This window comes from Mirounga angustirostris, unplaced genomic scaffold (assembly GCF_029215605.1).
Source record: "Mirounga angustirostris isolate CCGP_5_RB_7025 unplaced genomic scaffold, mMirAng1.0.hap1 SCAF_4, whole genome shotgun sequence".
Lineage (NCBI taxonomy): Eukaryota > Metazoa > Chordata > Mammalia > Carnivora > Phocidae > Mirounga > Mirounga angustirostris.
Genome location: NW_026991712.1, coordinates 176,309,107 through 176,332,390, shown reverse-complemented (window position 1 = coordinate 176,332,390; position 23,284 = coordinate 176,309,107). Strand labels below are relative to the sequence as shown.

At 52.4% G+C, this 23,284-nt stretch overlaps 2 protein-coding genes and 1 pseudogene across 12 annotated transcripts in view; 1 reads left to right on the top strand and 2 right to left on the bottom strand.

The window, feature by feature from the left end:
- EMC1 (ER membrane protein complex subunit 1) overlaps positions 1 to 6,854 on the bottom strand; it is a 29,747-nt gene extending 22,893 nt beyond the window's left edge. For 3 of the 9 annotated variants that reach the window (XM_045898567.3, XM_054513112.2, XM_045898574.3), the window contains exons 1-5: positions 6,662 to 6,851; positions 3,544 to 3,668; positions 2,803 to 2,868; positions 2,462 to 2,555; positions 961 to 1,089 (exon numbers count right to left, since the gene is read on the bottom strand). In XM_045898567.3, coding sequence (XP_045754523.1) covers positions 961 to 1,089; positions 2,462 to 2,555; positions 2,803 to 2,868; positions 3,544 to 3,668; positions 6,662 to 6,759 — 512 coding nt within the window. In that variant the 5' untranslated portion in view covers positions 6,760 to 6,851. Of the gene's footprint in view, positions 1 to 960; positions 1,090 to 2,461; positions 2,556 to 2,802; positions 2,869 to 3,543; positions 3,669 to 6,661 lie in introns of all 9 variants that reach the window. The other 6 variants (XM_054513109.2, XM_054513110.2, XM_054513111.2 and 3 more) reach the window with 5 other exon arrangements.
- Positions 6,855 to 6,920: 66 nt separating this feature from the next.
- Positions 6,921 to 13,668, top strand: MRTO4 (MRT4 homolog, ribosome maturation factor). Of its 3 annotated transcripts, none has more exons than XM_045898575.3 (8): positions 6,921 to 7,083; positions 9,799 to 9,857; positions 10,852 to 10,955; positions 11,667 to 11,748; positions 11,927 to 11,994; positions 12,193 to 12,377; positions 12,778 to 12,854; positions 13,184 to 13,668. In XM_045898575.3, the coding sequence occupies exons 1-8, from the start codon at positions 7,056 to 7,058 to the stop codon at positions 13,331 to 13,333; spliced, it is 753 nt and encodes a 250-aa protein (XP_045754531.1). In that variant the 5' UTR covers positions 6,921 to 7,055; the 3' UTR covers positions 13,334 to 13,668. The 3 variants fall into 3 exon arrangements, with proteins under 3 accessions (XP_045754531.1, XP_045754532.1, XP_064445918.1); XM_045898576.3 differs by having other exon boundaries at positions 6,927 to 7,083; positions 12,226 to 12,377; XM_064589848.1 differs by having other exon boundaries at positions 7,032 to 7,083; positions 10,829 to 10,955.
- Positions 13,669 to 13,814: 146 nt separating this feature from the next.
- On the bottom strand, positions 13,815 to 23,220 carry LOC123860439 (aflatoxin B1 aldehyde reductase member 4-like; annotated as a pseudogene).
- Positions 23,221 to 23,284: the final 64 nt, after the last annotated feature.

Below are 23,284 nucleotides of genomic sequence, written 5' to 3'. Positions count from 1 at the left end.
TCAGCGGGAAGCCTGCTGCTCCCTCTCCCACTCCCCCTGCTTGTGTTCCCTCTCTTGCTGTGTCTCTCTCTGTCAAATATATAAATAAAATCTTAAAAAAAAAAAAAAAGTAGGAGAGACACCGCTAGGCATACCTATAGGGCGCCAATTGGCTAAGTACGGCTGCCCCCTGGAGGTAAGCCAGGCACACTGCAGCTGCCAGCAATCCCCACTGGGCCTGCTTTGCTCAGGGGTGCCATGCACTTGGCCACATTCAAATTTGAGTTTTTACACCCTGAAAATGGTCACAGGTCTGAGCAAATCTTTTCCTTTCCTCCCTCTATCCTGATCCTTCCCAGCGTCAATGCTTTCCACAAATAGGACCTCTGGAAACCATCTCAAACCTCCCTCAGTCCCTACCCTGGGCTCTTCTTTTTTTTTTTTTTTTTTAAGATTTTTTTATTTATTTGACAGAGAGAGATACAGCGAGAGAGGGAACACAAGCAGCGGGAGTGGGAGAGGGAGAAGCAGGCTTCCCGCGGAGCAGGGAACCCGATGCGGGGCTCGATCCCAGGACCCTGGGATCATGACCTGAGCCGAAGGCAGACGCTTAACGACTGAGCCACCCAGGCGCCCCTACCCTGGGCTCTTCTTGAGTTGTTCTGATTCATAACAGAATGAAAGGCTCAGTCGGACTTGAACTGGAAGTCAGAAAGCCCAGAGTGCTATGACCGTAAGCAAGGAGCCATTCCCCTTGCTGGACTGTCTCTAGTGCCCAGTTTGAGAATTTTCTCCTCACTGCAAAGGAAATGCCAGAAGGAGCACAGCCTTTGAGTGCCGGCCTACATCTAGTGAGCCCAACACACGATGCCAACATAAGGAGAGCCTGAGTCAGAACAAACACTTCAACCCTCAGGGAGAAACAGGAGCTTGTAGAGAGCAGGACAAGGCAGCCATCACTCGGTGGGAAGGTGGCCTTACCTTTCGGGGAGATGTTCCACCCACTTGAGGTGCCCACTGGAGAGATGATGCAGGGCAAGAGTGGTCTTCTTCAGGACTGCAATGTACCTCACTGATTCCTGCAGGCCTACCAGCCCAAGTGCCTGGAAACTGAGCACAGGTGCAGGGGTAAGCACTGCCCGGCACCTCCAGGGTCTCAGAGCAGAGCAGTCTGGAACACCACCACTGTAGCTTGCTAGGTAAGAAAACAGGCCTTGGGGTCAAACGCATCAGGATCCTCATACCGGCTCCGTTTCTGGTGAGCTGACCTGGGAGGCTGCGCTTTCTACCACTCCGCTCTACTGCCTCCCTGAAGCCCCGTGAAGCCCCTCCTTCCCCTAGGACTTCCCAGCAGGCAGGCTGTCCCTCCACCACGGCATCCTTCACCCCGTGCTGTCATTACAGCCTACATGCCTGCCTCCCCCAGCTGACCATGTGTTTCTTGATGACAGAAACCTTCTCACGGTCACATGTGGGTTCCCACTGCCTGGGGGCGCGCCAAGTATAAATTACTATCAGAAGAGGTGTACCCCAGGGCGCCTGGGTGGCTCAGTTGGTTAAGCGATTGCCTTCGGCTCAGGTCATGATCCCGGAGTCCCGGGATCGAGTCCCGCATCGGGCTCCCTGCTCAGCGAGGAGCCTGCTTCTCCCTCTGACCCTCCCCCCTCTCATGTACTCTCTCTCTCTCATTCTCACTCTCTCAAATAAATAATCTTTAAAAAAAAAAAAAAAAAGGTGTACCCCATTGCAACGACCCTATAATTGAAACAACCCCAGCAAAGACGTAGCAGCAGCCCAAGCTGTTCTCTCAACATAAAAGTAAAACACTGAAAGGTTTATATTACACTCCTATACCTAGGACATTCAGAGTTCTCACGTCACGGTACAATTAGGAGCAGCATTCAAGGGCAAGGATAAATATTGCACCTAGCACAGAGCTCTGCACCTAACAGGTGCTCAATAAACACTGGCAGAGTAACCACGTGTTCCATGGCCTCAGCATCAAAACGTGGGGTGTTTGATGTTCTTTGGCTCTTCAATGGCCCGTGCAAAAAAAATGTCAAAAGATCCTGAATTGCTGGGAGTCTGCTTCTCCCTCTGACCCTCCTCCCTCTCATGCTCTCTGTCTCTCATTCTCTCTCTCAAATAAATAAATAAAACCTTAAAAAAAAATTTTTTTTAAAGGGGGGGGCGCCTGGGTGGCTCAGTTGGTTAAGCGACTGCCTTCGGCTCAGGTCATGATCCTGGAGTCCTGGGATCGAGTCCCACGTCGGGCTCCCTGCTCAGTGGGGAGTCTGCTTCTCCCTCTGACCCTCCTCCCTCTCATGCTGTCTGTTTCTCATTCTCTGTCTCAAATAAATAAATAAAATCTTAAAAAAAAAACAAAACAAAACTTAAGATCCTGAATTGCTGTCCACGCAGACCTGTGTTCTAGCAAAGCCTCGAGCCAAGCCTAGATGAAATACAGCTTCTTGCCCTCTACCTGCCACTGTCCAAGGTAATCTCCCAGTTCAGGCCCCCAATGTTAGTCTCCCAGGAACGCATGATCCGTCCTCCATTGGACACAGTGATTGCATCTGGAAGAGAAAAGACCATGGTGAAGTCACCTCCCCAACTGGTGCTCTGTGGCCTCCTCTGATGGTCTGGGAGCAATGGTCGCACATCTGAGGTATGGATGCAAATAGAAGTTATTTGAAATACCTGTCCTTTTCTTTTGGGAACACCCCTTCTGCTTTCCCTAGCAGACCCAGTACAAAGGAAGGAACCGAGGAACGGGGAGATGGAGCCAACACCACGATAGAGACCAAGCAGGACTTTGCTTACCTTGTCCGTAGAGCAGCATGGCATCCACAGCCCCTTCTGCCGTGCCCTTGTCAACATGGCGCCACACTGAGAGACACGAGAGTCAGACATTACTATAAACTGGAGAGAGGCATCCAAGAAGACAGGTAGGAGAGAATCAAAGAGGTCTTTGCACTGCGGTATCTAATTTTATTTCGAGGAAGAGAAGGATTACACCTAACTGGCAATGATCCCTTCATACTCACTGGGTAACGAGGGGAGGAATGTTTGAGAGGAGCCACTCCTGTCCCAATCTGAAGTCTCCTCACTTCCCATACCCTCTACCACCCCAAACTTATAAATGAATGACAAAACTAACAGAATCTCTATGATTCACAAGAAAAATAGTGATCGTAAATTATATTTCCATAATTTCGTGCCTAAAAACATCCATAAAAGCAGCATAAGTAATTTAAAGGGGGCATCCAAATCTTTACTGCAGAGTAGAAAAGAGAAATAGAAAAATATTTTGAAATAATATCTTAAGAACTCTTTGGACTCAGGCTGAGGGGCTAAAAAAAGGCCAGTTATAGGAAAATAGCTGATATTCAAAAACAACACAACTGAAAAACAAGTATCAGAATCCAGTAAGAGATGCATCTTTCGGCAACATGTCCCTTACTTGGGAAGCAGCCAGGAAGACTACAAAAGCCATGGGCCATTCTGGATTCACTATGGTCAGCCATTCCATCCCAAGCTAACCGGCCTATGCAGGTCACTCACATATCTCCCCAGTTCGAGAATTTAATGCTGCAATCACATTCTTCTCTGTGGCCACAACCAACTTCTTGGATCCAGGGGAAAATTCCAAGGAGGCAAACTTGAGCTTCCCAACATACTGCTGTCTCCTAAGGAAGAGGACAGAGAAATGTGAGGGGCCAAAATCATCCCTGCATAAAATGCTGTGGGAAAAGACCTATCTTAGGACATGTGAGGAATGTCCGTTAATGAGATCTGACCAAAAGCAAGATTTCTATGCAACGGAGTCAGAAGCCAAGGGAATAAGAAGAGAGGATACACCCTAAGAGATAAGCAGCACAAGTCTTACTTCTTTTTTTTTTTTTAAGATTTTATTTATTTATTTGAGAGAGAAAGAGAAAGACAGAGAGAGCGAGCAGGGGGAGGGGGAGAGGGAGAGGGACAAGCAGACTCCATGCTGAGTGCAGAGCCCAACTCAGGGCTCAATCCCAGGACCCTGGTATCATGACCTGAGCCAAGGCAGATGCTTAACCAGCGGAGCCACCCAGGTGCCCCCACAAGCCTTACTTCTAAATGCAAGCACATATTATCTCAAGTGCCACCCAAAAGAACACCTGGCCTAAATCCTACTGGAACAAACATTAGTCCTCTCTGTATTCATTAATAGTGGGACTATTACACGAGGGAACAGACACAAAGCCTGTTGTCCACAAGCATACAATCCAACTTGCCCTTCTATTTTCACTGATCCCTGAAGAAAAAACTCATGCAAATTTTCCATCGAAACTGGGTTGGGTTTCTGTTTCTACAGAAACAGACTGGGTCAGGCTTCTGTTTTCTACAGCCTTTTCGAGCCCACTCCATGTTCAGGATCCACTTGATTCATTACTCATACTTTCCTTGGAACATATCCCATCACTTTCAACACGCTTCTCTAAGCATAAAGGGAATATAATTAGCTTTGAATGGCACACTACCAAGTACACAGGAGGTGCTTGCACACTGCTGTTAAGGAAAAAGTACTCTCATCTCTGGCAAACTAAACACACGTGGCATCTATATGAAATTTCTCTTGTGATGTTGTTTGGTCTGATTAAAAAAAAGGAAAGAAACTAAGCAGAGAGTAGAGACACAGGCTTAGAGGATGTTTGACAATTTCTATCTGTATTTTCACATACTTAATTCTCACTATATCCATTTAACACTCTATGAAATGTATAGGATAAGCGTTATTACTTTATTTTAAAAGGAAAAATTATTACTCTCATTTTACAGATAAGTAAACTAAGGTCTGTTGGGATCAAGTAATTACAGTCAGAAATAAAACACAAGACTAAGATCTTCTGACTCTAATTCCCATGCTCTCTTTCAAAATATTGTTATATTTTATCTGGACTGTAAAAGTAATGCCTGCTCGGGGCGCTTAGGTGCCTCAATTAAGCGTCCCACTCTTGATTTCGGCTCAGGTCATGATCTCAGGGTCGTGAGATCAAGCCCTGTATCACTGAGCATGGAGTCTGCTTAGGACTCTCTCTCTCTCTTCCCCTCCCTTTGCCCCTTTCCCGCTCATGCTCTTTCTCTAAAAAAAAAAAGAAAAAAAGAAGAAGAATTAAAGTAATGTCTGCTCATTGTAGAAAATGTGAAAAATACATAAAAGTATTTTTAAAGATTTAAAATGCCTAAATGCCACCACCATAAACTTTTTAATGTTTCAGGATATTTCCTCCTGTTTACTTTTCTATTTGTGAATTATATATATCTAGTATTCCACTAAGTTGGAATCATACAACATTAACATATAGGCTATATATGGGTAATATGCACGTTACATTGTGAGCATTTGCCCACATCATTAAAAATACGACTTATGTTGCATTTATCCCACTGTCATACATACACAACTGCCCCACCAGACTGAGCTCCTTCTTATCTCTCTATCCACAGCACCTAGAACAATTGTTGGCATATTACAGGCAAGCAACAAATACGGGAATCAATGTATCTGATACAGAAAAGACTTCACAGAGGAGGAGGTATCTGAGCTAGGCTCTGAAGAATAAACTGTTCTCTGAATAGAGATAACAATGCGTAACGCTAACTGTACTCTATGAGCCAGGCATTGTGCTAACTTCAAAGAATGATCTCATTCATCCTTACAACTACTGTAGGCAATAATGAACTATGAATAAGCCCATTTTACAGATAAAGAAACCTTGGCACAGAGCAGATAAGTCACTTTCTCAAGTCACACAACCCTTAAGTGCCAAAATTTAGTCTCCAGCAAAAGTACACCTTAACTGCGGGGCCTTAAGGAAGGGGGCAGGAGGGAGGGAACACTGAGTAAGTGAATGAGTAAATGGCATCTCTATGAATGGCACCTCCAGCTGATGTGAGACTTGCTGGCCCTGTTCTGAGCCCAGGACCAGGTTGGGCTGAAAGAGAGGAGAAAGGGCACTCGGTTTAGGATTCGTGGTAAGACCCAAGCCCCTGTTCACATACCCAAGAGATGCCAATTCGAGGAAGAATGAGAGTTCACTGAGGGGCTGTCGACCCCCGACACCCAGTAGATCAGAAACCTGACAGTCATAGAAACAGGGCCTGACGGGGAGGAAGGAACGGTGCCCTCTGACCAGAACCCCAAGCATGCTTGAATGTCAGGGCCCGTTTCACGAACCTGCAACCTGTCACACAGAGACTGGCTTAAAAGCGCCCCTGACGCTCCGTTTAATGCTCTGTTGTGGCCATCTTTTTTTTTTTTTTTTTTTTTAAGATTTTATTTAACTGACAGAGAGAGACACAGCGAGAGAGGGAACACAAGCAGGGTGAGTGGAAGAGAGAGAAGCAGGCTTCCCGCCGAGCAGGCAACCCGATGCGGGGCTCGATCCCAGGACCCTGGGACCACGACCCGAGCCGAAGGCAGACGCCCAACGACCGAGCCACCCAGGTGCCCCTGTTGTGGCCATCTTAAACCTCTTTAACTTTTTAACGGGGGGGGGGGGTCCCACATTTTCATTTTGCACTGGGCCCCACAAGTTCTGCAGCCAGTCCTGCTGCCTGTAACCCCGTCCTCCTTGTAGCAGGCACAAGGCTGGTACTGACAAAATAGCCATACATTTCCCCAACAGGCCCCACACGCACGTACCAATCAAACTTGCCCACTTGGTCTTCGTAGACCGCGGCCGCAAGGACAAGCAAGGCAGCCCAGAGCCAGAGCCGGAGAGCCGCGACCGCCGCCGCCATGATAGGAGCCTGGGTCGGCCCGCCGCCGGCCCGTCAGGCACCGGACCGCAGGCTCCGCCTCCGCAGACCATAGAGTTGGGACCTCCTGCGAAGCCCTCGCCGAGGCACTCAGGGCTCGGAGGCCCCCGGGCGCGCGGGAAGTCGCCCTGGAGACAGCCGGGCGGGGACAGGCGGGCTGCGGCGCGGATTGGGTCAGGCACGCGTGGGGGCAGCCCCCGAGGGCCGTCCCATAGGCCCCCGCGCCGCCGGGGTCCTAGCAGGCAGCACCGCCTTCCGCCGCATGTGGCTGCAGCGCGATGCCCAAATCCAAGCGCGACAAGAAAGGTGAGCGAGGGGTCTTCGAGACCCGATGGGCAGCTCCGCCGGCAGGGTGCCGGCTGCGGTGGGGGCTTGAGGGGCACCGAGTGGGACGTCGGGGAGTGCGCGAGGAACTCCGCCGGCTCTCTTGAAACTGCGACAGGGCTTCGTGGCCGCTGGCGCACCGGAGGGGGTTGGAGCCTGGTCGGGTCAGGGGAGCGGAGACTGCCGGTCCTCGGGTGCCCTTCCAAGGCTTACTAGGCCGGAAAACAGCTTTTGAGCGCCCGGACTGCGCCCGATCTCGCCTTGACCCACTTTTCCCACTTCAGCCTTTCTCCCTTCGCTCTCTGCGCTCCCACCACCCTGGCCGTCTTTCCTTTGGGAAGGTTTAGTCCCGGCTCTGGCCCTTTTGCTTGCAGTTGCTTCTGCGTGGCATGTTTACGCTTAGATCTTCATGTGGTTTGGTCTGTTTCAGTTGTCAGTTCATAAGGCACCTCCTGAGAGACCATTCCTGACTACTATGTGGTAGTCTCTTTCACCCAGGCTGAAACAGGTACTTAGGGGCCTGGCACTGTAGGCGTTGGGCGGATACAGCAGTTACAGTAAGGAAAGCCTAGAGTCCTCATTGAGCTTAAAGTTTTAGACATAGGAAATATATCCTCCCCAAAACACCAAAAGTCGAATCAAGTCAGATCGTGATGAGTCTCACGGACTAAAAGTGAGATAAAGAAGTGATGTTATTTCGGGGCGCCTGGGTGGCTCAGTTGGTTAAGCGACTGCCTTCGGCTCAGGTCATGATCCTGGAGTCCCTGGATCGAGTCCCGCATCGGGCTCCCTGCTCAGCAAGGAACCTGCTTCTCCCTCTGACCCTCCCCCCTTTCATGTGCTCTCTCTCTCTCTCTCTCATTCTGTCTCAAATAAGTAAAATCTTAAAAAAAAAAAAAACTAAAAAAAAAAAGTGATGTTATTTCGTTTAGTGCAACCAGAGAACGTCTCTGATGAGCTGACAAATAGGCAGAAACCTAAAGAAAGGAAGTGAGCCATCCACGGAGTTACCCCAGAGCGTAGTGTTCCAAGGAGAGGGAAGATAAAGGGCAAAGGGACTGTATTGAGAGCACGTTTGATGTGTTCTGGGGCAAGAGGCCAGTGTGGCTGGAGCAGAGTACACAAAGAAGAGGGAGTAGGTTGGGCATTATAAACCTTCCCGAGGAATTGGCTTTCACACCCAGGTGCAGTGGGTAGCCATCCGAGAGCTTGAGCAGAGATGGATATGGTTTACTTTTTTTTTTTTTTAAGGATTTTATTTATTTGAGAGACAGACGGAACACGAGCGGGGGGAGGAGCAGAGGGAGAGGGACAAGCAGACTCTGCTGAGCAGGGAGCCCAACACAGGGCTCAATCCCAGGACCCTGAGATCATGACCTGAGCCAAAGTCAGACACTTAACTGACTGAGCCCCCCAGGGACCCCGACATGGTTTAAATTTTAAAAGATCACCCTAGGGGCACCTTGATGGCTCAGTCGGTTGAGCGTCAGACTCTTGGTTTTGGTTCAGGTCATGATCTCAGGGTGGTGGGATGGAGCCCCACTTCAGGTTCTGTGCTGGGGGTGGAGCCTGCTTAAGATTCTCTTCCAGGGGCCCCTGGGTGGCTCAGTTGTTAAGCATCTGCCTTCTGCTCAGGTCATGGTCCCAGGGTCCTGGGATTGAGCCCTGCATCGGGCTCCTTACTTGGCGGGGAGCCTGCTTCTCCCTTTCCCACTCCCCCTGCTTGTGTTCCCTCTCTCTGTCAAATAGATAAATAAAATCTTTAAAAAAAAAGATTCTCTTTCCCTTTCCATCTGCTCCTCCCCCCACCTCTCCCTCTCTAAAAAAGCTTAAAAAAAATCACCCTAGTTGCCTTATTGATAATAGACTGGGGAAAGTGGGGAGAGAAGGCAAAGTTGGAAGGAGCGAGACCAACAGTAATCCAAGAAAGGGTAGTGCTGGCTTGGTCCACAGTTGTAGCAGTGGAAGTGGTGAGAAATGCACAAGGGCATTGTGTTTACTCTCCTGTGCTGCCCTTACCCTGACCAGTGAGATTATTGTTCCACGTATATGCCAGGCAGGATGAATAAAAATTGCCCCATTACGGGGGGTACCCTTAGCTTTGCATTTGATGCTCTGTTAAGTGTTTGTGGAATGATTGGGTTCTGTAGAGGGAGCCCTGGTGAGATCTGGCAAATGCCATACCCTTCTGGATAAGAGGAAATTGAGCCCCAGCTCTTGGGCAGAGGTGCTTGCCCTCCCCAGAGAGGCAGTACTTTATCCATGAGTCCAAACTGCAGAACAAGATAGAGCAGAGGAGACAGAGTCCCCAGATTCATTGTTCCCCAGCAGATGCCACCAAAGATTTTCTCTGTGCACCATGGCAGAGAGCAGAAAGGGACCCGCCTGAGCCAGCCACTGAAAGCACTCCAGTAACAGGAGCAAGCCCTGCCCCCACACTGCAGTACAGATTCTTAGTTTAGCTGAACTAAGAGGGATGCAGGAACATCTGGTTTGTCTAAGTAATAGGAGATATGTCAGGGGATGTCCAGGCTCAGGAACACTAGAGTAGGCACTCTTAGGACCCTGGGAACACATAGCCTTGCCTTCCCTCACCCTGGCTTTTGGTCCAGCTGAGCTGCCAAAGGGAAGATGGAAATGAGTCTGCAGGGCCTCTGGATTCGTCTCTTATCACCTCTCTCTCTCTTCTTTTATTAGTTTCCTTAACCAAAACTGCCAAGAAAGGCTTAGAACTGAAACAGAACCTGATAGAAGAGGTAAGAGCTCATTCTTTTTATTGTTCCAGACCTTGTATTTGGTTTATAAAGGTGGCTAGAGGGCTGGCAGGGAAACATTGTTTTTTGTTTTTTTTTTTTAAAGGGGGGGTGGGGAGAGAAAAACACCACCATGAGGTGCTGGTTCTGTCCTCTTTCCTCCAGCAGCAGCACCAATAAAAACTCCCATAGTAATGATTTCCAGCTTTGACCGAGCTCTTACTCTGCACTTTGCACCGCACTAAGTACTCCCTGTGCTGTTCCACTCCATCTTCACAGCGTACCTGGGAGGAGTTAGCACTGTTTTGCAGCTAGCTAACGGAAGCTTAGAGAGATTTGGTAGCCTGCCCAATGTCAGCTGTGGAGTTACACCGGGCGCCCAGCTGGCTCAGGTGGTAGAGCATGTGACTCTTGGTCTCGGGGTCATGAGTTCAAGTCCCACATAAAGTAACTTTAAAAAAAAATCTATGGGGTTATCAGATGTGAGTAAATGCGCCAGCCTACTGTCTACACTGCTGCAGGCCACAGGCTGGGTGAGAGGAGAGTCTCCTCCAGCACAATTATTCCTTTTCCTTAAGAAAGCGATCAGCAATGTGGGCACAGCAGGGCCGATGAGCCACCTCCCGTTGTGAGTAAAGAGTGAGCCTTTATATATTTCCATTTAGCAGGAGCTTCCAAGCGTAGCTAAGTGTTTCTGGGTTGTCAGTTAATGAGCAGAGCAAAGCAATCCATTCCACGCCGGGCACGGATAAGTCAGAAAGCTGGGAGGCCATGGGATCTCAGCTTACCTGCACTTTGAGAGCATACCTACTTTGCCTCAGGGGAGCCCCTCTAGTCCGTGATCTTGGCTTCAGTAACGGAAGTAAGCAGGAACCAACTAGACGCCTCCAGCTCTAAACTTCCACGGTTGTTAGGGACCTAGACCAGATTCTTCCCCATCTGAGGCCCAACCCATGCTGCCCCTTGAACTCCAGAACCCCACTGAATTGTCCCATAGCTTCGAAAATGTGTGGATACGTACCAGTACCTTTTCATCTTCTCCGTGGCCAACATGAGGAACAGCAAGCTGAAGGACATCCGGAACGCCTGGAAGCACAGCCGGTAAGAAGGCCCTTCTGCGTAGAGAAGAAGCAAGGATGCTCTCAAAGCACAGGGGCAGTTATTGACCCTTGGGTATCTGGGTCACACAGATACCACCTTACTGAGGACAAAGCTTCACGTTCTCCAGAGGCACTTTTTACCTGTTAAAAACTGGTCTTGCATTGAGCTCCTTGGGCAGGACTGGGTAGTTGGTCAGGGAATGTTTGAGCAGTGATCCCTCAGGAGAAGGGGCTCCCTTAACTCCCGGGATCTGGTCCTTTTAGGAACATCCCATCCATTTTAGAATGTCGGTGTATACTCCAAGATGCACACGGTGACCCGAGAGCAGGCTGCATGAGCCATATGGCGGGTACCCGTCCTTGGGCTGGATCTGTGATGGTACGAGTGATGACTGGTCTGCCTCAGACCAGTGAATGTGCCTCTTCCATACATCCAGATTGGGGGTCTAGGGGATCACATAACACCCACAGTGGGCCAGTAGACAAAATACTGTGGATGTTTGAGGTCTGTAGGCAGGAAAAAATGAAGGGGGTCCTGGGCTGTGGACAGAGAGCCGGCAGGACTGCACGGAAGTAGGAGCCTCTGGCCAAGCCTCCTGCGGCCCAGCAGCCTGGGCCTGAGTTTGGGCTCCTGGGGACTAGAGCAGGTTTACACCTTGACTGGGGGACGGTGGAGGGGGCCCTTCCTTCACGGACCCCTTTTTCTCTCTAGGATGTTCTTTGGCAAAAACAAGGTGATGATGGTGGCCTTGGGTCGAAGCCCAGCTGACGAGTACAAAGACAACCTGCATCAAGTGAGTTTCTGGCCTGGCCTGTGGAAGGATCGGGCAGATCAAGGCCTGGCTTAAAGCTCGGTTCTCCTTTAACCTGCAGACCCAGAGTAGTGCCCCCCCCAGCTGTGTCAACCAAAAACATCTGCAGATATTGCCATATGTCTAATGGGACTGGGCCGACCCCACTTTTGTTCTGTAGGTCAGCAAGAAGTTGAGGGGTGAGGTCGGTCTCCTTTTCACCAACCGCACCAAGGAGGAAGTGAATGAGTAAGTGTTTTTGAGGACTAACAGGGAAGGAATAATCTGGGTACTTTGTACAGGACGGAGATATCAAGTAAAAACTGGTTCCTGGAACACTGCTCCTGAGTCCTCGTTCTCTGCAGCACCAAGCGGTCTGCAGCAAATGTGGGCAGGGAGGGGAGGCCAGGGGAGCCTGACTTCATGCCCGGCTGGTGGGCCATTCAGGAACCCCACCACCACCACTTGTCTTTTCCTGAGGTGGTTTACGAAATACACGGAAATGGACTTCGCTCGAGCCGGAAACAAAGCAACTTTCACTGTGACCCTGGACCCTGGGCCCCTGGAGCAGTTCCCCCACTCCATGGAGCCACAGCTGAGGCAGCTGGGCCTGCCCACTGCCCTCAAGAGAGGTATGGGGAAACCCCTGGAGCTGAAAGGTCACAGCTTAGCTGCCGGAAACACAAGCTCCCAAACCTGACAGACCCCCTCTGGCCTCTGTGGCTGAGCAGCTCATTTCTGCCAGTCTCCATTTCCTCAGATGAAAATGGGACTGAGTGACCACCTCTTGGTCGGGGCAAGAGTGGATAGTAATTCACAGCCAGAACACAGCAGTTAAGGGACGTGAGGGGGCCGTCATCCCCCCACAGTCCCTCCTGGGCAGCTGAGCACTTGCAGGTTTAGCCTGAGTGTGCTCGGGAGGGTGGGAAGGACAGGGGACCAACCAGCTCCCTCTCAGCTCTGGGCAGTGGGCAGAGAGCTGTGCATGGGCCTCTGTGCCGAAGTCACCGTGTAGGGTTCCTTTCTCTGTAGGTGTGGTGACCCTGCTGTCTGACCACGAGGTGTGTAAGGAGGGCGACGTGCTGACCCCAGAGCAGGCCCGTGTGCTGGTGAGTCTGTCTGTCCCCCCACCCCACCCCACCCTGGCCACGGTCAGCGGGCTGTAGCACCAGGGCCCCTGGCCGCTTCATGTTACCCTTGCTCCTCCTTTTTTTTTTTTTAGATTTTATTTGTCAGAGCAAGCAAGCATAAGCAGGGGGAGTGGCAGGCAGAGGGAGAAGCAGGCTCCCCACTGAGCAAGGAGCCCGATGTGGGACTCAGTCCCAGGACCCTGGGATCATGACCTGAGCCAAAGGCAGCTGCCTAACCAACTGAGCCACCCAGGCATCCCAACCCTTGCTCCTCCTAACCATTGGTTCCCTTTATGCGTCCCTTGCAGAAGCTTTTCGGGTATGAGATGGCTGAATTCAAGGTCACCATCAAATACATGTGGGATGCACATTCTGGAAGGTTCCAGCAGATGGGAGATGACTTGCCCGAGAGTGCATCCGAGTCGGCAGAAGAATCAGAGGGGGAAGATGACTGCTGACAGATACTGGGGACGGACTGTGGGAACCACCCCGCTCACTGAACAGCAGGGAGGGCGAGAGGGATGGACTGCTTTTCTATAAGGAATAAAACTGTCTGCAAGGTGGCTCCTGTGGACAGCAAAGAGGACTTTTCCTAGAAAAAAGGCCTTGGCTTTGGACTTTTATTTGGATTCTCTGGGTTCCTTTGTTTACCTGGAGCCAGCTTCCAGCACTGGCTCCCGCATTACGTCTGGGGACTTGAGAGCCACCCCCAGAGCCGGGGCTTCTCTCCTCTGGCCCTTTTGCGCCTCCTGGACATGGGGGTTTGCCAAGGAATAAAGGAACCCTGGCCACCCTTCCTGCCTCTTTCTTTCTCTCCCTCCTCCCCCCTAGTCCTATCCCCTGCCCGAGCCAGGGCCGGGGGTCTTACAGGATGCTTTCGCTAAGACGAGTAAAGCCACTGCTGAAACCCAGAGCAGATATGAAAACTGTTACACAGCATCCTGGGGACTTTTATTCTTGGGATTGACTCTAATGGTAGGTAAACTTTCAGGGCATATGGCCCTTTCTCTTGTGCGTAGCAGAGAGAGGACCACCTCCAGCTGCCCTGTCCGGAGGTCGGGCTGGATTCTGGACGGGAGGCTGGGAAGCCTGCGCTCCTGCCCCCTCCCCGCAAGCCCTTGGGAAGGACAGGCAGCAGAGTGGCTGGGCAGCCGGGTCTAGCGCCCGCTCTGTCCAAGCAGGACACGCCCGAGTGGGTCACAGCACAGCCTTCTCTCGTGAAGGCAGCTGGGAGCATTGCGGGAATGGAGGAAATAAACAGCTCGTGAGCAGACACTGTGGAGAAAGAACAGGCCAAATAAAGCCATTTAAGGCCCACGGTGAGATTGTCAAAAGAAGTGACAGATGGGAGGCCCTCTGCCACCTCAAGCCAGGACTGGCCCTAGCAGAAGTAGTTGGGACATTCGTGGGCAACAATCGAAAGTGCCAGGTTCGATCGAAGGCCTGCACCACGGCCGGCTCCAGGGGCCCTTCCTCGGTGGCCGCCAAGTTCTGTGTCAGCTGCTCCACGCTGGACATGCCCAGGATGACGGCGTCCCCGTGGGCACCCTGCAAGGGGAGACTGCCGGATGTGAACACATTATGCACCTGATGGCTCCAGGTGCACCCCCTCCCTCCCCGCCCTGCCTCTGCCGAGACCCGGGCTCTGATGTCTACTTAGAGCCTACGTTCTTCCAGAATTTACACAGCCTGCAAAGAGCTTGAAAGGCTGGCCTCTACAGACTCCCCAGCAGGCAGACGTGAGTTCAGAGCCGCTCCCCTGTGCCCCTCCGCAGTGGGGTACACCCGGGGTAGTCACTTGACATCCCCAAACTTCAAACTTCCTTTATTTTGCAGGAATTAAAATTTTGTGAAGAATTTGTGTCAGGCCTGGCCCTGAACAGCTCAGGAAAGGGGAGCCCTCAGTAGATCATGCTGAAGCCAGAGGAAGGTGTGAGGGCAGCCTGGGACAGCAGAGGGGGTGACCCCACCAGGCACAGGGCCCGACTCTGCAAGCGTGCGGCATGGGGTGGAACAAAGGCTAATGGTTAGAGATGTAAGTTTCAGAGTCCACTGGATGCTCGTGCCCGGTCACGTGTAGCTGTGGGGCCTTAAGCGCCTCTGAAATCACTTCATCTGTGAAGTTGGAATAATCACACTATTTTAATAGGGCCCGTGGAGTTCCTAACGGGGCACTTAATGAAACTTCCCAAAGAAGAGAATTCGCATGGAGAAACACCAGAAGAAAAGGAATCATCTCAGAAACTATCAAGTAATTGTGTAGCCCTCTCCCTTCTTCCACGTTCTCCCTCACCCCACCACGGAAAAAAGCAGCCCCCCTGGGACGGCCGGCTCACCTGCAGCTGGGAGTGGTGGTACATCCACCGGAGGGCAGCCGAGGTCATGCGGGGGGCGCTGCCGCCACACAACGGCCTGCAGGGCCTTCTCCACCAGGGCAATGGCCTCGAAGTGGTGCTCCTTCCAGAAGCTGGGCAGGTGGGGAGGGGGGCACAGCGGTCAGTGCCATGAGGTCACTCCAGGGCAGATGTCCCACCCCGGTCCCTGAGACCCCGAGGGGCTGGCATCCTCTGAGAATGCAGGTGGATTTCGGGCCCCACACCTGGGCATTTTTCAGTCCAGTGGGGGGGGCGAGGGGATGCAGTGGGCAGGAATGTTTGCATTTACCGCTCACTAGATGTGAACAACCCAAGCCCCACCTCGGGACCCAGGAGCAGCCACAACACGGTGCTAGCGTGCCTCCTGTTACTGGACCTGTGACAAATCCTGGCTAAAGCCACCTGCCTCCACTTCTCTTACCTGCTCCATGAGAGCGAACGCTCCAGGCCAGCCCCTTACAGCCAGTGCCAAATGTAAAGGAGATAATGGACCTGGATGGTGCATGCTTTGTAAACTATGAAGAACGGTCAAGGTCAAAACCATCAGGCCTCAATTCTCCAGGGTGAAGCCCAGGCCCTGGCGGTGAGAAATCTTGAGAACACTGTTTGGGGCATTGGTTCCTAAACCTGGACACCAGGCCAGGAAGATCAGAAACTGGGGTGGGCAAGGGTGGGCGGGGGCTGGATTAGGACTGAAATCACAGCAGTGCACATGAGGTAATCCCAAATACTAGACGCTCCATAGACACTCCCCTGCTTTAAAAGTCCTTGGCCATTTCAACGAGACTAACAATGGAGTCTTGCACAAAACTTCCTTCTTGCCCTCCTCCCAGGATGGGGGGAAAAAGGCAAATAAATTACACACAGAAATTAACCGTGGACTTGGCTTCTATAAACATAGATTAGGAGCTTGCCAGTAGTCCACGGAGGACATCTAAATTTGATAAAGGAGGGGCGCCTGGCTGGCTCAGCTGGAAGAGCATGCGACTGGATCTCAGGGTTGTGAGTTCGAGCTCCACGTTGGGTGGGATTACTTAAATAAAACTTTTTAAAAAATAAAGTTGATAAATGAAGGAATAGCAATAAAGTGCACTTTGGGGGAGGTCGCAGGAGAGGCCAGAGGGAAAGAGCCATGAGTTTAAATCGTCACCTCTGAAGAGTACAACTTGGCAACGGGTTGCTTTGAGCCACGGGCTTGTATTCCTTTGATAGCATTTCCAAATTTTAGAAAGTGGAAAAGTAAGGGAAGAAGGCTGACTCCAACAGCTGTGTAACTATAACTGTAGACATTGAGAAAATATTACTGCCAAGAGTTTACAAAGCTTAGATTCCTTTGCCTGAGGGGAAGGGCCAGGTTTCCCGAGTCCTGATCCAAGGGTACCCCCTCCCCCGCCCCCACTGTGCACAGAGGGTGAGCTCTTCCCAGGAAAGAGTTGTGGAGCTTTGAGAAGGCACAGGGATCCACATTCCCAATCCAGGCCCCTAAGCCCTCTCCAGAGACACAAAATATCTGGGGTGTGCATGTTGGTAAAGCCCTGGAGATTCCAGGGACCTAAGTCTGAGACCAGGAGGAGGTGCTGGCCCCCAGAAAGCAGCCCCAGAGACCCCCTATTTCAGACTAGGAGGACCTATACCACCTCTTGCCCTGACACAGCCCATCCCCCGCTCACCGATTCCTGTAGATCTCAGCCCATTTATTCCCGAAGAAGCGGCACACAGGCTACTTCCCATCCTTGTCCTCATACTTGTACTTGCCCGTCAGCAGGCCCCCTGCGGGGAGACTGATATCAGAGCCCCAGGCCCACCCTGCTCCCAGAGGCTGTTCTGGACTGGCGGGGGCGGGGGGGGGGGCACGGGGGGAAGGGCGGGGGACCCAGGAGGGATGGAAGACATGGCCCAGTCTATTTTCAAACCCCTCCCCGCTTCCCAGGGCCTGGGCCAGGCATCTACTGTGTCAGGAAGAGGCAGAGACAGGGCCAGGAACGGCCTCCCACCCCAGGGGGAGCCTGCCCCCAGAGCAGACCATACCAGCTAAAGGGTTGTAGGCGTAGAACCTCAATCCGAAGTGCCTGAGGCAGGGGAAGAGCTCTGTTTCCACCTGCCGTTTCCACCTGCTGGGGGGTAGCGTTGTACATGCCCTGCGGGTAGAAGGGCCGGCTGCAGGGTGTGCACATATCAAAGGAAGGGACCCCAAATCTTCCCTTGCAGAGCCCTCAGTTCAGACCCTAACAATCCTAGGACGTTAACAATCAGAGCATATACTGAGTAGGAAGGAAACTTCATTCATTCAGCCAACGTTTCTGAGCACCAGCTATGGGCTGGAAATGGAATTTCCATCCACACACCAACAGGACAAGGCCCCTGCCCTGGGAGATGTAATAGCAAGGTAGAGCGTCAACAGGTATAGTCGAGAAAAGAAGCAATCATAGTCCACTAGTAAGTTCTGTGAGCAGTGTCTGGCACCAAGTAGGAGGACAAACATTTGCTGAATGAATGAGGCGGAGCAAAGTAGAGCCAGAGATCTCAGGCTCCTCTGGGGCATCGGGAAAGGCTTCCAGGGGATGAGCCATCTAAGTGAGGCCTGAGCACTTCTACCGGGGGGAAGGGGAAGAACAGTCCAGGCTCACGCCCACAGCCAGGGAGCAGGAAGGAAGGGCCTGTGGAGCACGTGCAGGTAGGAAGGGGAGCCACGGCCAGAGCGAGCAGGTGCCTGCTGGCCAAGCTGAGGAGCTTGCACGTCATCCCCACGACACAAGCTGTCAGCAGGGGAGTGGCTGCGTTGGAGAGGAGGCAGTGGGAGGGGCCGAGAGAACCGGGGATCAGCCGGGGGGCCCCCCCGCAGCCCTGGCCCTCACCTGGTACACAGTGGGCAGGAACCAGCCGTTCCTCCTGCAGAGGGTGCAGATCTCGGCCACCTCCCAGGCGGCATAGTTGGAGAGGCCAAGCTCTACGAACTTGCCCTGCAGGGGAGAGGCCTTGATCAGAACCCACCGCGGCCCAGCACACTGCAAAGGGGAAACGGGGGTGGGGACCCTGGGAGTGGGGTCTTCCCCGGCTCTGCTCTGGGACGACCCTGGTGCCTCCACTCTCCTGGAGCTCGGGGGCCCGCCTTACCTCCTGGCGCAGCTGGTGGCAGGCACGCAGCGTCTCCTCCACGGGGGTGTTGTGGTCAGGTAGGTGCAGGTAAAAGCAGTCCACCCGGGGGCACTGCAGCCGTTTCAGGGATGTCTCCAGCTGGGCCCGGACACTGTCAGGCTTCAGTGAATTCTCACCCAATGGATTGGCCTTGGTGGTGATTTTCGCTTTGGGGGAGGAGTGAAATGAGAGTTCAGGCCAGTTTACCAAACACTGGAGAGAGTCTAGAGTAATGACTCAGAGAAAGACCTGGGTTCACATCCCAGCTCTGCCATTACCACCTCTGTAACCTTCACCAAAGTTACTCAACCTCTCTGAGCCTCAATCCTCTCAACTATAAATTGGTAGCGTCAATGGTACTATTTTGTGTGCTGGTCCCAAGGATTGATCAGGACTTGAATGGACGTGTTGTTCATTGTCATCATCACCAATGTCATCACTATGATGGATTATTTACCAGGCCCTAAGGGCTGGTAGACCCAACAGGGGATCCCTGCCCTCGAGAAGGCACTGTCTAAGGGGCTGCATTACAGTAAGTGAGGCAGGGATATGCACCAGGTGCTGGGGGAGCCCCTGTGAGCTCAGGGAAGGCTTTCTTTAGAATCTGAATCTTGGTCTCCAGGGGGAAGTCACAGGCTGCCAGTTGAGGAAAGGTGGGAAGTTCATTCCAGAGGGTGAGGACAAGGGCAAAAACCCAGAGGAAAAGAACATGGTGTGAGAGGAGCCGTGACTGCAATTCCAGGGGTCCAAAGCACCAGGGTCAGGGGGTACACAAGGCAAGAGAAGGGCCACAGACCCGATGGAAAGGGCCTTGGGAGCACCCCATGGAATCTGGCCCTCCCTGAACACTCAGCGCCTGGCAAGTCACCTGACTCCTTGAGACTTATGAGCAGGCTGGAGGACCGCTCACTTGGAATTGTTCCGTTCCTCCAGCTCTTCTTCATGTGAATTAAACTTCGGAGCTGAGGTTTAAGGACTTTGGCCCCGCTAGCTCTGACTAGGAGGGAAGCGAAGGAGGCTTGGAGAAAAAAGACATTGAGAAATAAGACCCAGGGTGGTCAGAGAAGCAGCCAGGTGATCTGGAAAAGGGCGAGCACTGAGACGCAGGCATATTGTCTTATGTTCCAGATCGAGCGTGCCGTGAATCACAGGAGAACCTAGCAGACTCTAGCAGAGGAGAGAGAAGAGCCCAAGGGAGAGACGGTGCCGTGTGCTAACAACATTACTATTACTACTCCTAACCGTAACAGTAACAGCCAACATTGCTGAACTCTAGGGACCTGCTAGGCACTGCTGAAGCCGTTCAAATGGCATCAGACTGGTGATGGACGGTCCCCTGCCCTTACGCAAACCCTCCACTTAGCTATATCTGCCTGCTCCAACACCCCTGGCATTGCCAAATCTCATTGCCTTGGCACGCCCACTGCCCACACCCACAGCACTAACACCTGTCCTCCTGGCCAACTAATCAGTTCTTCAGTGTCTAATGCTCCCTCTTCTGAGCTTTCTTCAGTGCCCCGCCAGAAGTGTTCCCTCTTCCGGGCTTCCCCAGCCTTCTCTCGAATCCGAGCTCGCGGAGTGGGTTCGTGTCAATTTCCCTTCTAGGTCCTCAGAGGCTAGCCCAGAGGGCAGTTAGACACCCTACCACCCGCACTCCCCCATCCCCGCCCACCGAGCACCCTGCGGCTCTCAGGCGCTGCCACTGAGCATGGCCCCCGGAGCCCCACGGAGCAAAGTCGAGGGCCCAGAGCAAGGAGGAAGCAGATCCCCCACAGGTTCCAAAGTCTGATCCGGGGCTGTGCCAGGGAACGCCAGGACAGTACGGGCAGGGTTCCAGCAGATCAGGCCTGCACGGGGCACCTGCCGGGGGGCGGGAAAGGAGGTAGGGGCTGCACGGCGCCAGATCCCAAAGCTTTCAGGGCCCGCTAGAAGACCTAACCAAGTCGTTCCAGACTGGACCTGGGGCGGGACGTTGCTGGAGGGAGGGTCCTGGGAGACCTTCTCGGAAGGGAAAAGGAGAGGAAAGGAAGGTCAGGACAAAGCACTGTCCGGCTGTCCGGGACGACACGTGCACAGGGCCTGAGGAGCAGGGGGGTGGTCCAAAGCGCGGTCAGCGCCGGGGAGGGGCCGAAGGCATCGGTCCTGACCGCGGGCCGGGCCACGGCTGGGGCCGGCCGGGTGCGCGCCGCGCGGTGCACGGGGACGGGGCTGTTACCTCTGCAGTCGCCGCCACCCAGCCCGAGGCCCAAGCCGCCCAGGATGCCCTAGGACTGGCCGTCGCTGTACACGAAGGCCGTGTCCAGCTCCGTGTGGCCGCGCTCCAGGAAGGCGCGCACGGCCGCGGCGCTGGCGAACGCGTGCATGCGGCGCCCCATCTCCATGGCGCCCAGCACGGTGGCGGGCCGAGCCGGGGCCCCGGAGGCGGCCCGCGGCGGCGGCAGAATCGGGTGGCCCAGGCGTCGCACTCTGCGGTCGGCGCGAGGCACTAACCAGCGCGAGCCGCCGCCGCTTTAAGGAGCGACTTCGGGCCCCGCCCACCAGCGTTGGGGGCGGGGCAGTGTGCCCACCTCCCCCTTCGCTCCGCTGCCTCCCACCCGGGCCCTGCTGCACGCACGCGTCACGCGGGGCTTCGGGGACGGCGCACTTTGCTGGCGGGTGGGCCGGGAGGGGGCGCTAGTGCGAGGCTTACGAGCGAGCGCGAAGGCTGAGGGCTGGGACTCCAGGGGCCTCGCTGCCACGTCTCCCCACCTCCCTCGGCCTCGCTCTGAACCGTCCCGGGGTCCCGGGGGTCGTTCCGGAGGGGGCTTTCCTACCTGCTAAAAGTCCTGAAATGAGGCCTTGGTGTGGGGGGTGGGAGGGAGGCGCTCGGGCTGTCCCGCCGCCCTGCGGTCCCAGAAGCGACTCTCTGCTTCTCCGGTCGAGACTTGCCAAAGGCTCCAGCCCAGGTGCGCGTGTTAAGACATGGTAACGTATGAAAACAAGGAACTGTCAGCCTCCAGCTACGTAAACCCAAGCGAAAATACTTCAAACATGAAGGCAAAAGACTTTGTTCAGACAAGCAGAGGTGTAGAGCATTCATAGTAGCAAACTTTCACTCTACTAGAGGTATTTTTAGACGGAAGGAAATTTGAATTTACACACACACACAAATGAAGTGCTGGGGGTGGTCAAGGTGGATAAATATAAAACACTTTCATTTTTAACCATTGGGTTTTTTTTTTTTTTAAGATTTTATTTATTTATTTGACAGAGAGAGAGAACAAGTAGGCAGAGTGGCAGGCAGAAGCAGACTCCCCACTGAGCAGGGAGCCAGATGCAGGACTCGATCCCAGGACCCTGGGATAATGACCTGAGCTGAAGGCAGACACTCAACCAACTGAGCCACCCAGGCACCCACCTCTTCACTTTCTTGATGGTATCCTTTAAAGCACACATATTTTATTTCATTTTAAGATTTTATTTATTTGACAGAGAGAGACACAGTGAGAGAAAGGGAACACAAGCAGGGGGAGTGGGAGAGGGAGAAGCAGGCTTCCCGCTGAGCAGGGAGCCCAATGCGGGGCTGGATCCCAGGACCCTGGGACCATGACCTGAGCCAAAAGCAGACGCTTAATGACTGAGCCACCCAGGTGCCCCAAAGCACACACATTTTAAATTTTGATAATGTCTAATTCTTTTTTTCTTCTGTTGCTGGTGCTTTTGGTGTCGTCTAAGAGACCATTGCCTAACCCAAGAGCATGAAGATTTACTCCTGTATTTTAAGAGGTTTATAATTGTAGCTTTTACACTTAGGTCTACAATCTTAAGAGTTCATTTTGTGTGAGTGTGGATGGTGTGAGGAAGGGGATCAACTTCATTCTTTTGCATGTGGATATCCAGTTGTCCCAGCTTCAATTGTTGAAAACTATTATTTTCCTATTGAATTGTCTTTACACACTTCTCTAAAATCAATTCAAAGTACATATAAAGGTTTATTTCTGGACTCTCGATTCTATTTCATTGATCTGTATGTCTGCCCTTATGCCATTACCACACTCTCTTTATTACTATAGCTTTTGGTAAATTTCAAAATCAAGAATCAGAGATTGTAGGCTTCTTATTCAAGATTATAGCTATTCTGTGTCCCTTGAACTTCTATTTGAATTTTAGGATTTGTTTATGAATTTGTTAAAAAAAAAAGATAAAACAAAAAAGCAGTTGGACTTTTGATAGGGATTGCTTTGAATCTTTATCTAAATTTGGGGGACTTTGTCATTTTAAGCAATTCAATTTTAGGATAGCTAATTGTACAATGGTAACCGATACACCATCCCGTTTAGGGGAAGAATGCATTTTATTGTGGATGAAGACAAGAGAGGGTGACTGCTTCTGTAGAGAAAACAATTTTGTCTGCAAGGTGTCTCCCTCTAGATGGTAAATGGGACATTCCTTAGAACAAAAAGTGTTTCTGATTGGTGGTTTGTTCTGGCATTTCCACGCTGAGCCCCCTTCCTCACTTCAAGATAAGCAAGCTCCAAGTGCTGACTTCTGCTGCTTGGCCCACACTCCACCCCCCTGGCCAGGGCTAGACTGATTTTTCTGCACTGGGAATGGTCAAGAAGCAACCCTCAGACCTGGGATTTTTCTTCCCCAGCGTTGGGTGCCCCCTGCTTGGAGTGGGGGTTTGCCAAGGGAAATGGGGACCATGGCTACCCAGGCCACCCTTCCAGCTCCAACAGCAGGAGACCCAGGGCAAGGCTGAGAGTCCTACAGATGACAAGGAGACAGGAGGCTTTCACCAGGACAAGAGTAAAGCCACTGCTGACATTGAGTCTGTTAAAAATGTCATGCAGCATCTTAGGAGGTGCCCAGGAACATCGTTCTTCTTCTCAGTGGGGGCGCTATTGGGAGGTTTTGGCT

Bases quoted from the DNA above. Each gene is read 5' to 3' on its own strand.
- MRTO4 (XM_045898575.3), top strand. From the start codon at position 7,056: ATGCCCAAATCCAAGCGCGACAAGAAAG. The intron at 7,084-9,798 runs GTGAGCGAGGGG...TTCTTTTATTAG, and splicing joins ATCCAAGCGCGACAAGAAAG to TTTCCTTAACCAAAACTGCC. The intron at 11,995-12,192 runs GTAAGTGTTTTT...TGGGCCATTCAG, and splicing joins ACCAAGGAGGAAGTGAATGA to GAACCCCACCACCACCACTT.